We start from the raw sequence: 11716 nt of genomic DNA, 5'->3' as shown, positions 1-11716 counted from the left end.
CTGGTGCTTCCACAGCGCCACAGCGGCAATGCAGTCGTGTGGTGACTGGCGGCGACTGGGCATAGTATAGATCCAAGTTTCTAAGCTTATCCATTTTAGCTGGAGCAAATATTTCTAGATCGATAAGGGACAGGTCCCGGCCCGGTGGCTATCTATAAATATACGTGCAAGGGCAAAGCCCTGGTCATGCTAAAGATCGATCGAGCCACTTGATTTATATCATCACTTCCCTGATCGAATGGGGTCGCTTCGTGATGGCGACAGCAACGGTAGTGGCCCGCGGCCAGCTGAGAATAAGAGGTGGTGCGCGGTGACCGGCGGCCGGGGCTTCATGGCGAGGCACCTGGTGGCCGCGCTGCTCCGCTCCGGCGAGTGGCATGTGCGGGTCACCGACCTCGCCCGGGATGTCGTGCTCGGCCTCGGCGACACCGAGGACGTCCTCGATGACGCCCTCCGTGATGGCCGTGCCGTCTATGCCTCAGCGGATGTCTGCAACCTAGACCAGCTTATTGAAGGTGACGAAAATATAATCAGTGTGCTCTTGCCCTCTTGCCAGTACTGATAAATTAATTCCATTTTATTTGAAACGGCATGACCTTACTATATATGTATAACAATAAAAGGATCGAACGGAGGGACGGCCATTTGTTAAGGGTGAGAGACAAATAATCATCATCTTTCCTTCAACGACGACTGCTCTTCGTCTTGCACCGCCAGTTGCTATCTCCTCCTTCCTTCCATTGTTCTTCACCAATCTAATAGCTAGTAGTGCATTGATGCTCTCTCTAGAACGTTAGAACACTTTGTAGGGGTTGGTTCGTTTTAATCACGTACAGTTAAGGCTGTCTCCACTCAGATTCTCCAAGAGAAAATATATAAACATCACGCACCTAGCTAGTTGGCTATGCTTATTATATATGTCCCCCCCGTTACAAATTATATAAGACGTTTTGGTCTTTCTAGATATATGGTTTTTGCTATACATTTATATATACACTGTGTCTAGATACATAGTAAAAGCAATGAATCTTGAAAAAAGCCAAAACGTCTTATAATTTGTAACGGAGTAAGGAGTACAAAATATGATACGAGTTTAGCTAGAGTAATGGTCATCCATGCTTGTTTCAGGATTAGAATTGGGTTAATACATCACCACTACCTCACTCCTCAAGTGCATGCACAGAGATTATGAACATGAGAAATCGAGTAATAATCAATCTATCGAAGTTCATGAGATGAACCTTCCATCTACTATGCGTTCATTCATCAGACCAAATGTTGTGTGGTACATCGCAAGACTTGTAGTACCAATCAAAAGTTATGCTATTACTAGTAGTTACGCATTTTGCAAGTTGTTTGTTTGTGTGTGTGTGTGTGTATATGTGTGTGTGTGTGTGTGTGTGACATTTCATAATAATGCGATGCAAAGTGCGATAGGCACATATGAATAATAAAAGCGAATAGTATTACCGATGAACACGATGACTATTCATGTAACTGAAATTTGATTGTTTTTTTTCTTGTATTCAGCTTTTGAAGGGGTTGAGGTTGTTTTCCACACAGCTGCTGCGGATCCAAGCAAGAACAACCTACAACTTCACTATAAGGTCAACGTTGAGGGTCAGTCAAAGAACTATTCTATGAGCACCTTGACGCTAATTAAATGATAAGCTACTCATTATGTAATTACTTCTACCTATATAATTAATCTTTAACTCTAACATGGTACTCCACTACGTCATATAATATTTGTAAGGGCGGCTCTAGAGGTTTTGTAGGGGCGGTTTGCCCAGCCGCCCCTACTCAAGCGCCTCTACAAATCGATTTGTAGTGGCGGCGGGTGTTATTAGCCGCTCCTACAAATTAATTTTCAGAAATCACGAAAAAGAGGTAAAAAATAGCAATTTTTTTTAATCCGAGAAGGTTCTCACCGATAGGCACACAGCCACTCTATGGTTGTAGCATATATTTTCATGATTTTTGCACACTTTGCGTCGGTCGAGATTCGAACCCGCAACCTCTCCATCGCGCGCAAACTCCTCTACCACTGCACCTCACGATCACTTGTGTCTACGATCCATTTTGATTCCCCACGTATTATACAAAACTGAGCATAAATTAATTGTTTGAGGCCCTAAACTAATTCAACTAAAAAAGTTGTCAACTACAAAGTTTTATAACTTTTCGAGATCTATAACTTTTATTTTGATAGTTTCTCCATCCGAGGTCACTTATAAAATTTGAATTTTAAATTTGAGAAATTTGAACGTAGTTTTCCATGACAAGATGATTTAAAATAAGAAAGTTATCAACTACAAAGTTTCATAACTTTTCAAGATCTACAAGTTTCATTTTTACTGTTTGTCCAAGGTCGTTTAAAAAAATAAAATTTCAATTTTTTAGAAATTCAAACGTAGTTTTCCTTGGCAAGATGATTTCAAATCAAAAAGTTATCAACTACAAAGTTTCATAACTTTTTGAGATCTACAATTTTTATTTTGGTTGTTTCTCAATCCAAGGTCGTTTACAAAATTTGAATTTTAGTGCTCAATTTTTAATACTCGATGTCTACTTGTAGGGGCTGTTCAATATTGAGCCGCCCCTACAAATCTGATTTGTAGGGCCGGCTGGATATAGAGTCGCCCCTACAAATCGAGCCATTTGTAGGGACGACTGATAACACCGGCCGCCCCTGCAAATCTATTTATAAGGGCAGCTTTTTTGGCAACTATTTGTAGGGGCGGCTCAATATAGAGACGCCCCTACAAAGAAAGGGAGGCGTTGCCACAAATCATTTTTGCAGTAGTGCTCTAAAGTTCAAAGCATAATGTTTCATAAGGTTATTTTTTTAATTTAGTATAAATGTTGGTAGGGATTGGTGAGGTACATTCTTCATAGGAACCCTTATTCGTTATTTACCATTATTTGAAAGTTGTTAAAAGGACTAACAATGTACATTCAATAAAGAACAATAGATCGTGTCAAAACATAAATTTCCATCCTTTCAATCCATTTCTGGTGTATTTTGTATAAACTCATTCCTAATTAAGTAAGATATGTACTACTACATACTCCCCTCGTCCAAAAATATAAGGACTCCTGCAATTTTAGGACAGATCGACTAAGACATCATGCTCAATAAATAGCTAGGGACAACTCGGATTGGCTTAAGTTATGGTCATATTGGGAAAATCCTTCCCATGAATGGCTGTTTTAACCAGATTGCATAGGTGGATTCTTAGAAATCCTTATTGGGCAAAATTTTAAAGCCAGATTTCCTTATATCATGGGGTGGAGGGTGTACTAGGCTACCTAGCAAACTAGAAAATTAGCAAATATTTTTTCTAGAGTACATAGATAACTAACCAAATTTTGTAAGGATATGATAAATATGCTATCATTTAATTTATAAGAGTAACATAATGGAAGTTAGTTTTACTATTTGGCTTTTTCATTTATATCCTATTTGCACAGGGACAAAGAATGTGATTGATGCGTGTATGACTTGCAAGGTGAAAAGGCTTATACACACCAGCTCTATCGCTGTTGTGTTCGACGGAGTTCATGGGCTTCTCGATGCAAATGAATCATTGCCATACCCAGACCAGGTTGCGTGAAAATATATTGACTACTCAATCTGTTAGGCACTTAATGTTTATGCTACCTCCAAATATATTACATCACTTCTCTTCTAGAATTGGTTTACAAGATAACAAAGTGAACCATTGACAGAGACATTTTTTTTGGCATGCTTGCCTATACTAATTCAGTTTAAATATTGATCCATCTACACATGTTATGAAAATATATTTTTATGACCATATGTTTTTTATTGGCGCAGTTTCCTGATGCATATGGACAAACAAAGGCAGAAGCAGAAAAGTTAGTCATGAAGGCTAATGGCATTAATGACCTTCTAACTTGTTGCATACGTCCTGGTAGCATTTTTGGACCTGGTGACATAGTTATACTACCAACTCTGGACCAGTGTGGAAAAACACACGTAAGGAAGCAATGCCATGTTTAACATTAGAGAACTAACTAGTAATTTATTTTGAAGGAATAAATTTATTAGAAAAAGGCATAAGAAAATAATGGTTATAATATTTGGCATAGATCTTTTTGACGCCTATGCTATGCATCACTGAAAAAGTGTGCAGGAATACTCTTGACATAAATAGGCAGATAAGTTCTATTTACGAGAAATGGTACAACAAAAAAAATATTACACATTGTAATAATTTTTATTGCAAAATTTATCAATTGGAGTTTATGTTATTGGTCTTACATGGATCTACTATGGAGCAAACCTTATTTAAGTGGCCATATTTTCAAATGAATGCCCATGTGGATTAGCCAGGGCAAACTTGTGAATTTGATGTTGTGAGGCATTACTAACACCAAATGAAGAGCAAATAACTAAAAAGCAAAACATACTTATTAATCTATAATCAGCATTGTTAATCCATTATAGAAAGTTTTAGGATCCATCTATATACTGGTCTTACCAGCTCTATATTAATGCAGTTTATTTTTGGTGATGGGAAGAACTGTGATGATTTTGTATATGTTGAAAATGTGGTACATGGTCACATTTGTGCTGAAAAAGCTCTTTCTACTATGGAAGGCGCAAAAATCAGTGGTGGAAAAGTATGTTTTTTTCAACTCTATGACAAACTTTGACTTGTACAACAAACTATCATGACATATTTAAATTTTTAGGCCTACTTTATAACCAATACGGAGCCAATGAATATGTGGGACTTTCTATATCTGCTTCATGAAGAACTTGGATACAAAAGGTGCACTTTCTATTGATATATTTTTATACCTCAATAGAGTCTCCTTGTTATATGCAAAATGGATACTTTGGCATGCTCCTATAACAAATATGCTTCATTGGTACTAGGCCATTATTCATGCATCACTTTGTATAATGCATTAGATGCTTCAATCGAGTAGTAATCCCCTCTTCACAGATCTCAATTTCAATGTAGTGTTATTTTTGTGGGTTTTCTAGGTGGGTGGGTGGTTTTGGATGGTGTGCACTCCCTCCGTTCCAAATTATAAGACATTTTGACTTTTCTAGATACATTGATTTTCTATGCACTTAGCTATACACTATGTCTAGATACATAGTAAAAGAAATGCATCTAGAAAAGCTAAAACGTCTTATAATTTGGAGCAGAGGGAGTACAATATTATTTATGTCCATACTATTCTATACGTGTGCCCTTGACAATTTGTGTAATACTCACCTGGAACTAATTATCCAAGGTTCAATTTTATTATTTCACCAGAAGCTAAATTTGATGCATAAGTTATGGAGCCTTTGGAATAATTACTACACTGATCTCTAATGGACCTTATCGAGTTTAGTATAAATATCATTGCAAAAATTAGTGGTTTATAACAACTTTTTTCTCGAAAAGGCAGGAGAGAGCTGCGCTTCACTATATTAAGAAGAAATAATAAATAAATTAATTAATTTATAGGCATTGTATATTGTTCTCTTATGTGTCTCAAGGGTGTCCACTTTTTTCATGAATTCTTCATGATAATAATATTTGTCTATAATGTACACCTTTTAAATAGAATGTACAGATGAGGGTGATAATTCTAAACTATCCTCATCATGTGTACTTTTTTTAAATGATTAGCTAGATGCCCATATCATTGCAGTGGCCTCTGGATTTTGAATCAAAATATTTTAAGTTATAAGTTCTAATAATTGAGCTATTCAATTTCCAAACAGTACTTTTATAATAAGTAGATGTAGAGTTAAGATACAAAGAACCACATATATACAAAGTGGACAGTCCTCTATGCAAATGATCACACGAGAAGATACTTTTATAGAACCAACCGCCACTAACCATCATTACCCACCACAGCCAACTATATGTTTTTATATGCAATGGAGACTAAATATAAAGAATTTATTTACTTCATTTTGCCATGCATATATATAATAGTATATCTTAGTTACGATAACAAGTTTATTTGCTTTATTATATACAAGTATTTTTCAACTAAGAGTACACATGATACACCTAATTGTACTGTTTAAATGATGGAAATTTATTGTAGGTTGTTCAAGATAAGAATACCTTTGCTTGTCATCAAGGCAGTAAGCTATTTGGTAGAGTGGGGATACAAGGTTCTACACCATTATGGAATGTGCCAACCTCAAGTGCTAACACCAGCAAGGATCAAGTATCTGACAGTCCATAGAACATTCAGTTGTAACAAAGCTGCTGAAGAACTTGGCTACAAACCAATTGTGACACTTATGGTTCGTAGCTTCAAACTCTCTCGGTGTTGTATTCATTATTCTTTTTCTGTTAGTGCAACTCCTTTTTTATTGAAACGCTCATGGAATTTTCTAATTTGCTGTCTAGGATGGTATGAAGCTAGCAGCCAAATCATATATTCGGTTGAGAAATGATACCATTTATCTTAGAGAGACATAAAAGGTATGATGTTAAGTATCGAAAGGCATTGCAGTCATGTCTCATTATATATTCTTTCTGAAGTTAAGTATAGACCTAATTAACATACTAGCCCTATAATCAACAATACCATGCTTTAGTATTTTTTTTTGCTAACAATATAAAATATTGCTACATAGAACTATACAAGGAGATGCAAACGAATGAATAAGAGGATGTGCTCATGAATGCAAAGTCAAAGCAAATTGCACAGATTTAGTTCTGCTTGCAAAATACTTAAAAAATTCTAATGCTTAGTAAGTTTTCAATTCCTTATTCGTAGCTAGTGACAATATATGTATAATTCAATCTTTCTATACATGGGCTTTAAAAACAGCTGCTCAATAAAATAGTCTATCATCTTACCTACTCCTCCATCACAACGTTTAAAAGGTGTATATATGCTATAAATATGAACACTACATTTTAAAATAACTATAGATCGAGGAAACTAGGTGCCATATATTATTTAGGCTATATATATTGTACAAAATTTTCACGTGTGTGAAATATGGAACATTCTTATTGCAAGTGTATTGATTCTCACTTTTCCTATTTTAGATTATCATGGTGGTATAGCATGTTTCATGCTGACGATATAGAACAGCTCTTCAGAAAGCGTCATTAGTAGGTCAGCTGTGACCACGTGTTTCCAATAAATAAAATTTCAGTGTTTACGCTCGCAATTGATGTATTGTGATTTAGTTTGAGTACAGATAGATTGTAACTCTTTAATAATGATCAGGCATGTATTTCAGTTATATATGTTAATCGGAACATAAATACAATTACTATTTCCTCAAAAAAAATACAACTACTATTTGTGTATGTGCCTTCCATCGTTTGAAAAATACCCGGATACTCCATCCGGTTCTCTAAAGTAAGTCGTTTTGGACATCGATACGGTCTTTAAGAAACGACTTTAATCACTACTTTTTACTATAAAATATTTATAAAATATAGTCAATATATACTTTTATCAAACTATATTTTGAGATGAATCTACTTACATCACTTTCATATTTTCAAACTCAACCCAAAAAAAGTTATTTATAGTCAAAGTTTAAAATGTTTGACTTAAGACAACATCAAAACGACTTGCTTTAGAGAACCGGAGGGAGTACCACTCTAGCTAGTACTCCCTCTATTTGAAATTAAAAGGATTATTTTGTTTCTTATGACAAGCGGCCTATGACTAATAATTATAAAATGAATTATTATTATTATTATTATTATTATTATTATTATTATTATTAGAAAGTTCTTAATTATTATTAATTTTTTACAACATAAATTGTCATGACAACCGCCTATGTAAATATTGTGCTTCAAGGTAGCTTATGAACCAAAGTCAATTTTTAGTGTCGTCGGCTTAATAAAGCCATTCCTAGAAATCTACCTATTTTTAGAGACGGTTGACATAAAATAGTTGTCCCAAAAATCATATTTTTAGGGACAGATTCTTATAATCTTATGTCATTTGCCTTTGAAAATGGGTGTATTTCTAGGCATAGTCATATGCCCTTAAAAATCAATTTTAGAAAAAATAGCTCCCAAACAAATAAATTCATAATTTTTTATCGAAGTCATATAAAAGACAAATATATATATATAAGAAAGATCTAAAAACTTCAGATATTTGATTTTAAGTCCCAAAAAGACATTTTTATTTGGGAACATTTAGATGTCAAAATACATTTTAAGGATCTTGGAATTTGATATTTGTTTTTTCTGAATTTCCAAAAAAAACCTCAGATGGAACCATGCCCTATATCAAATAAGTTGTAGTGTTTGACATAATAAAAAGCTTTGTACTTGAAACATTTTTCATTTGAGATCATTTTATTGCTAAAATATTCAATCAAAAGACTCATATAGGAGTTAATAAAAAAGGATGGCATCTTATGCTTGGTTATAAGTGATTATGTTGTATGGTGGTGGGAGTGAATCATGAGAGGCAAAAAAATGTCAGTTTGATGCTTGTGATACTGCAACCATAGCCTTTATGCAAGTGAAAATACTATTCTAATTTTTTGGTACAGTTTAATAACGTTTTGCGATTGTAAACATAATTGTCAGGGAGGTTGACATAATTAAAATTGTACCTGTAAATAGATTTTCATGGACAGTTGCAAAAGCGTTCGTGAAAATGCTTCAGTGGCGTACCTGTAAATAGGGCCTCTTAATAAGTACAGTACCGGTAAACCATTCTTCGTACGGAGGTCTAGGACTCTTTGATAACCTTTGTCGTCAGTGGCGTACCTTGAAGACTTGAACAATGTTTGCACGTTAGAAAAACATATCTAACAGCACACGATGACTTGCTTTAAATCTGCACCTACCTGTACATTGACGATAGTATTCAGTGACTGTTATATATAACTGTCCACGTGCTACAGAGGTTGACACAAGGGCTTGTTGAGAGAGAGAGAGAGAGAGAGATTCATATTGATTTTATTTAATCTATGTGTATTGGAGTGAACTGAGGTAAAAATTAGTTAAATTTTCATCCCAATGCACCTAAATACAAAGTGGGCGATGCATGAAACCTTCTTGCTTTTTCGTGGCTGCGTACTTTGCTATGATATGATCCGTTCTGTGATCAAGCAGTACCGAGTGTATATTCCCGGACAACAACTAACTACAATCAAAGCTAGCGCTCTGAGTAGAATAAGTATTTGGATCTTATTCTCAACTTCTCTTAGGAGATCAAATACAATCATAATATCACCGTGCAAGTAACATAGCTTGTGAGATACTTTATGCGGTCCTTGTAAGTAAGAATAACCATTCAATGATGATCTCCAGGAGAAAGGTAATAAAGGTTTTTAAGTTTTGAGCCGGGTAGGTACTGAATACTCGTATAAAAAAAAATGAGGTGCAACAAGCAATACCTACAGCCCTCCTTTGCTCTGTCTAAGAGAATGCAGGGAGCCAGGGAGACTGCACGCAGCATGCATTCCACAAGCCATGCAAATTGGGGCCTAGGTCTGTTTAACCACGTCTCGTGCAGCAAGAGACGCAGCAGCACGTGCGGAATCCCACATCCATCACAAAGTCTTGCCAACGACGACCCTCCTCTACTTAAGTTGGAATCAATTGAGTTAGGACCATCTCGATGGCTGGCAGGTAGGTGTAGCAGTTATGTGGTCATCCTTCCAGAACGAACGTTAGTACACAAATAGTTTGGGGGGGGGGGGGGGGGGGGGGGGGGGGGCTTAAATTGTTCTAAGCAAAGATATTTTTTGAAAGATCGACTAAACTTGGCTTGTATTAATAAGAACTAGTTAATTAGAAAATAGGATGGGTGCCAATAAGATCATGATATGCTTTGCACTAGTTGTTAGAATCTGATACCTCAAGTTGTGTGCAGCAGCCTTCAGATTTTTTGAAGGATACCATGACTCTGACATAAGCTTGCACCGTATCAAGAATGATGTAGTCGAATCACGTAGAAAATCCTTAGATGACAATGTTGAAGTCTTAAGAGAGATAAGCCGGTCTTTATACACTGGCCCTACTTCGAATTCAGTCAGTGGCCAGATGAGATGCATTGTAAGCAATTCCAGTCCCGGTTGCTGAGGTGGCGTAGTCAGCCCTACCTAAGTATTGAACAAAACCAACCATTTGTCTAATATTATCCTGCATATTAATTAATACTTTAGTTAGAGAATAGAAAAACCAACGGAAAATCAAGTATCATGTTGCTCCTCAGAAAACTCGTATAGTAGTCTCATTCGCCAAAGTCGATGGGTCACGGAAGTGTATGCGTTACATAAAATGGCAACTAGTAGCATTTGTTTGTTTCATTGAAGTTCGAATTTGTTTTTCGCAACCATGACAAGAAATTAGGATTTTGACAAAGCCAGCCACAAATTCTATAAGCACAACTCCAAAAGAGTACATGTGATTGTTACTTTCTCACAACCCTACTTGACTCTCTATGACTATATGATTTTTGCCCTATATAAGAATCTAGTGCAATAGAATGTGTAGCCTAATCCTCATGAACGCTCCTAATTGCTCCTTACAAGCTCTTGTGTTGGGTTGATTGATGCATATGACCTCTACCTCTTGTTTATATACTCCCCTCCTAAGTCCACATACATGTAAGTAGGAGTCCTACTCTTAGTAGGATTCTACACTCAAGTCTAATAGCACATCTCTTTTGAGTCCTATTATAAGTAGGATTTGAGTCACCATAAAACACCGGCCAAACACCAAAATCTAGCAACACTACTAAAATGATTTTCGGAGACAGTCAAAACACGTTTCCAGAGGTGGGTAGGGATTCCGCCTCCATGTTTACGTCACTGTAAATCAGTATTTTCAAAGGTGGTCAAGTGCCCACCTCATGAAATAGATTAAAAAAAAGACAAAAGCCTATCACCGAGCCTTCTGGGCCCATCAACAGGGTCTGCCAAGCCCATTGACGAGGCGGCGCCGCCCACTCGCTCGCGCCGCTACCGGCTAGCCCTGCGCCACCTTTCATTACGCAAGCTTGATCCGCCACCACACGGTGTTGAGGGTGAAGGAGAGAGGAGGACGCATGATGAGAGTGTGCAGTGCGGATGAGGGAGAGCTCCCTGGTACAACTTATAAGTTGTTTATGACCAAAATAAGTTGAAAATAATAGCCAAATGTTATGCTTCTCTACAACTTATTTTGGTCACGCTTATCCCACCACTTCTATTTGTACTAAAAATCAGACATGCTTATTCTGACTGTGCTTTTACTGTATTTGTGCAGCTTCTCTTAGAAGCGTTTTTAGAGGAGTTGTACCAAATAAGGCTTATATATAAGGCTTGTGATATAAGGTAACAGTAGGTACTATATAACACCTTAAAATTTGCATTATTTTAAAATAGGAGAAAATCATTGAATTATGCATGTTGTGAGCATTTAAATTTAGGAAAATGATAACTTTGTTAAAATTAAAATCAAATATAGGTCTACATACATGTATGTGCATATATGCTGCTGCATATTTTATTTATAATGCTTTGGTTTGATTGGAATTTGTAAAAGAATTTGAATTTGAGTTTAAATTGGATTTGAAAATGTGTTAAGATAAAAGAAAAGGGTTTTATTCTTCCTTTCTCGGGTTTCGGCCCGCCGCAGCCCAGCTCGGCCTGCGTTCCCATGCGGCCTGCTCTCTTTCCTGCAACGGCCCGCCTCACTCCCGCTTCTCCGCAGCGGCCCAGCACGTGGCCCAGCAAACCGCG

General features: G+C 36.6%; 1 protein-coding gene across 1 annotated transcript; it reads left to right on the top strand.

The window, feature by feature from the left end:
- Positions 1-238: 238 nt before the first annotated feature.
- On the top strand, positions 239-6473 carry LOC136537092 (3beta-hydroxysteroid-dehydrogenase/decarboxylase-like). Its single transcript, XM_066529175.1, has 8 exons — positions 239-515; positions 1531-1620; positions 3475-3608; positions 3842-4003; positions 4528-4650; positions 4723-4802; positions 6091-6295; positions 6402-6473. The coding sequence occupies exons 1-8, from the start codon at positions 239-241 to the stop codon at positions 6471-6473; spliced, it is 1143 nt and encodes a 380-aa protein (XP_066385272.1).
- The last annotated feature ends 5243 nt before the right edge of the window (positions 6474-11716 follow it).

This window comes from Miscanthus floridulus, chromosome 2 (assembly GCF_019320115.1).
Source record: "Miscanthus floridulus cultivar M001 chromosome 2, ASM1932011v1, whole genome shotgun sequence".
In the NCBI taxonomy this organism is placed as follows: Eukaryota; Viridiplantae; Streptophyta; class Magnoliopsida; order Poales; family Poaceae; genus Miscanthus; species Miscanthus floridulus.
Note: the sequence above shows the minus strand (reverse complement) of the source record. Positions and strands in the feature narration are given on the sequence as shown.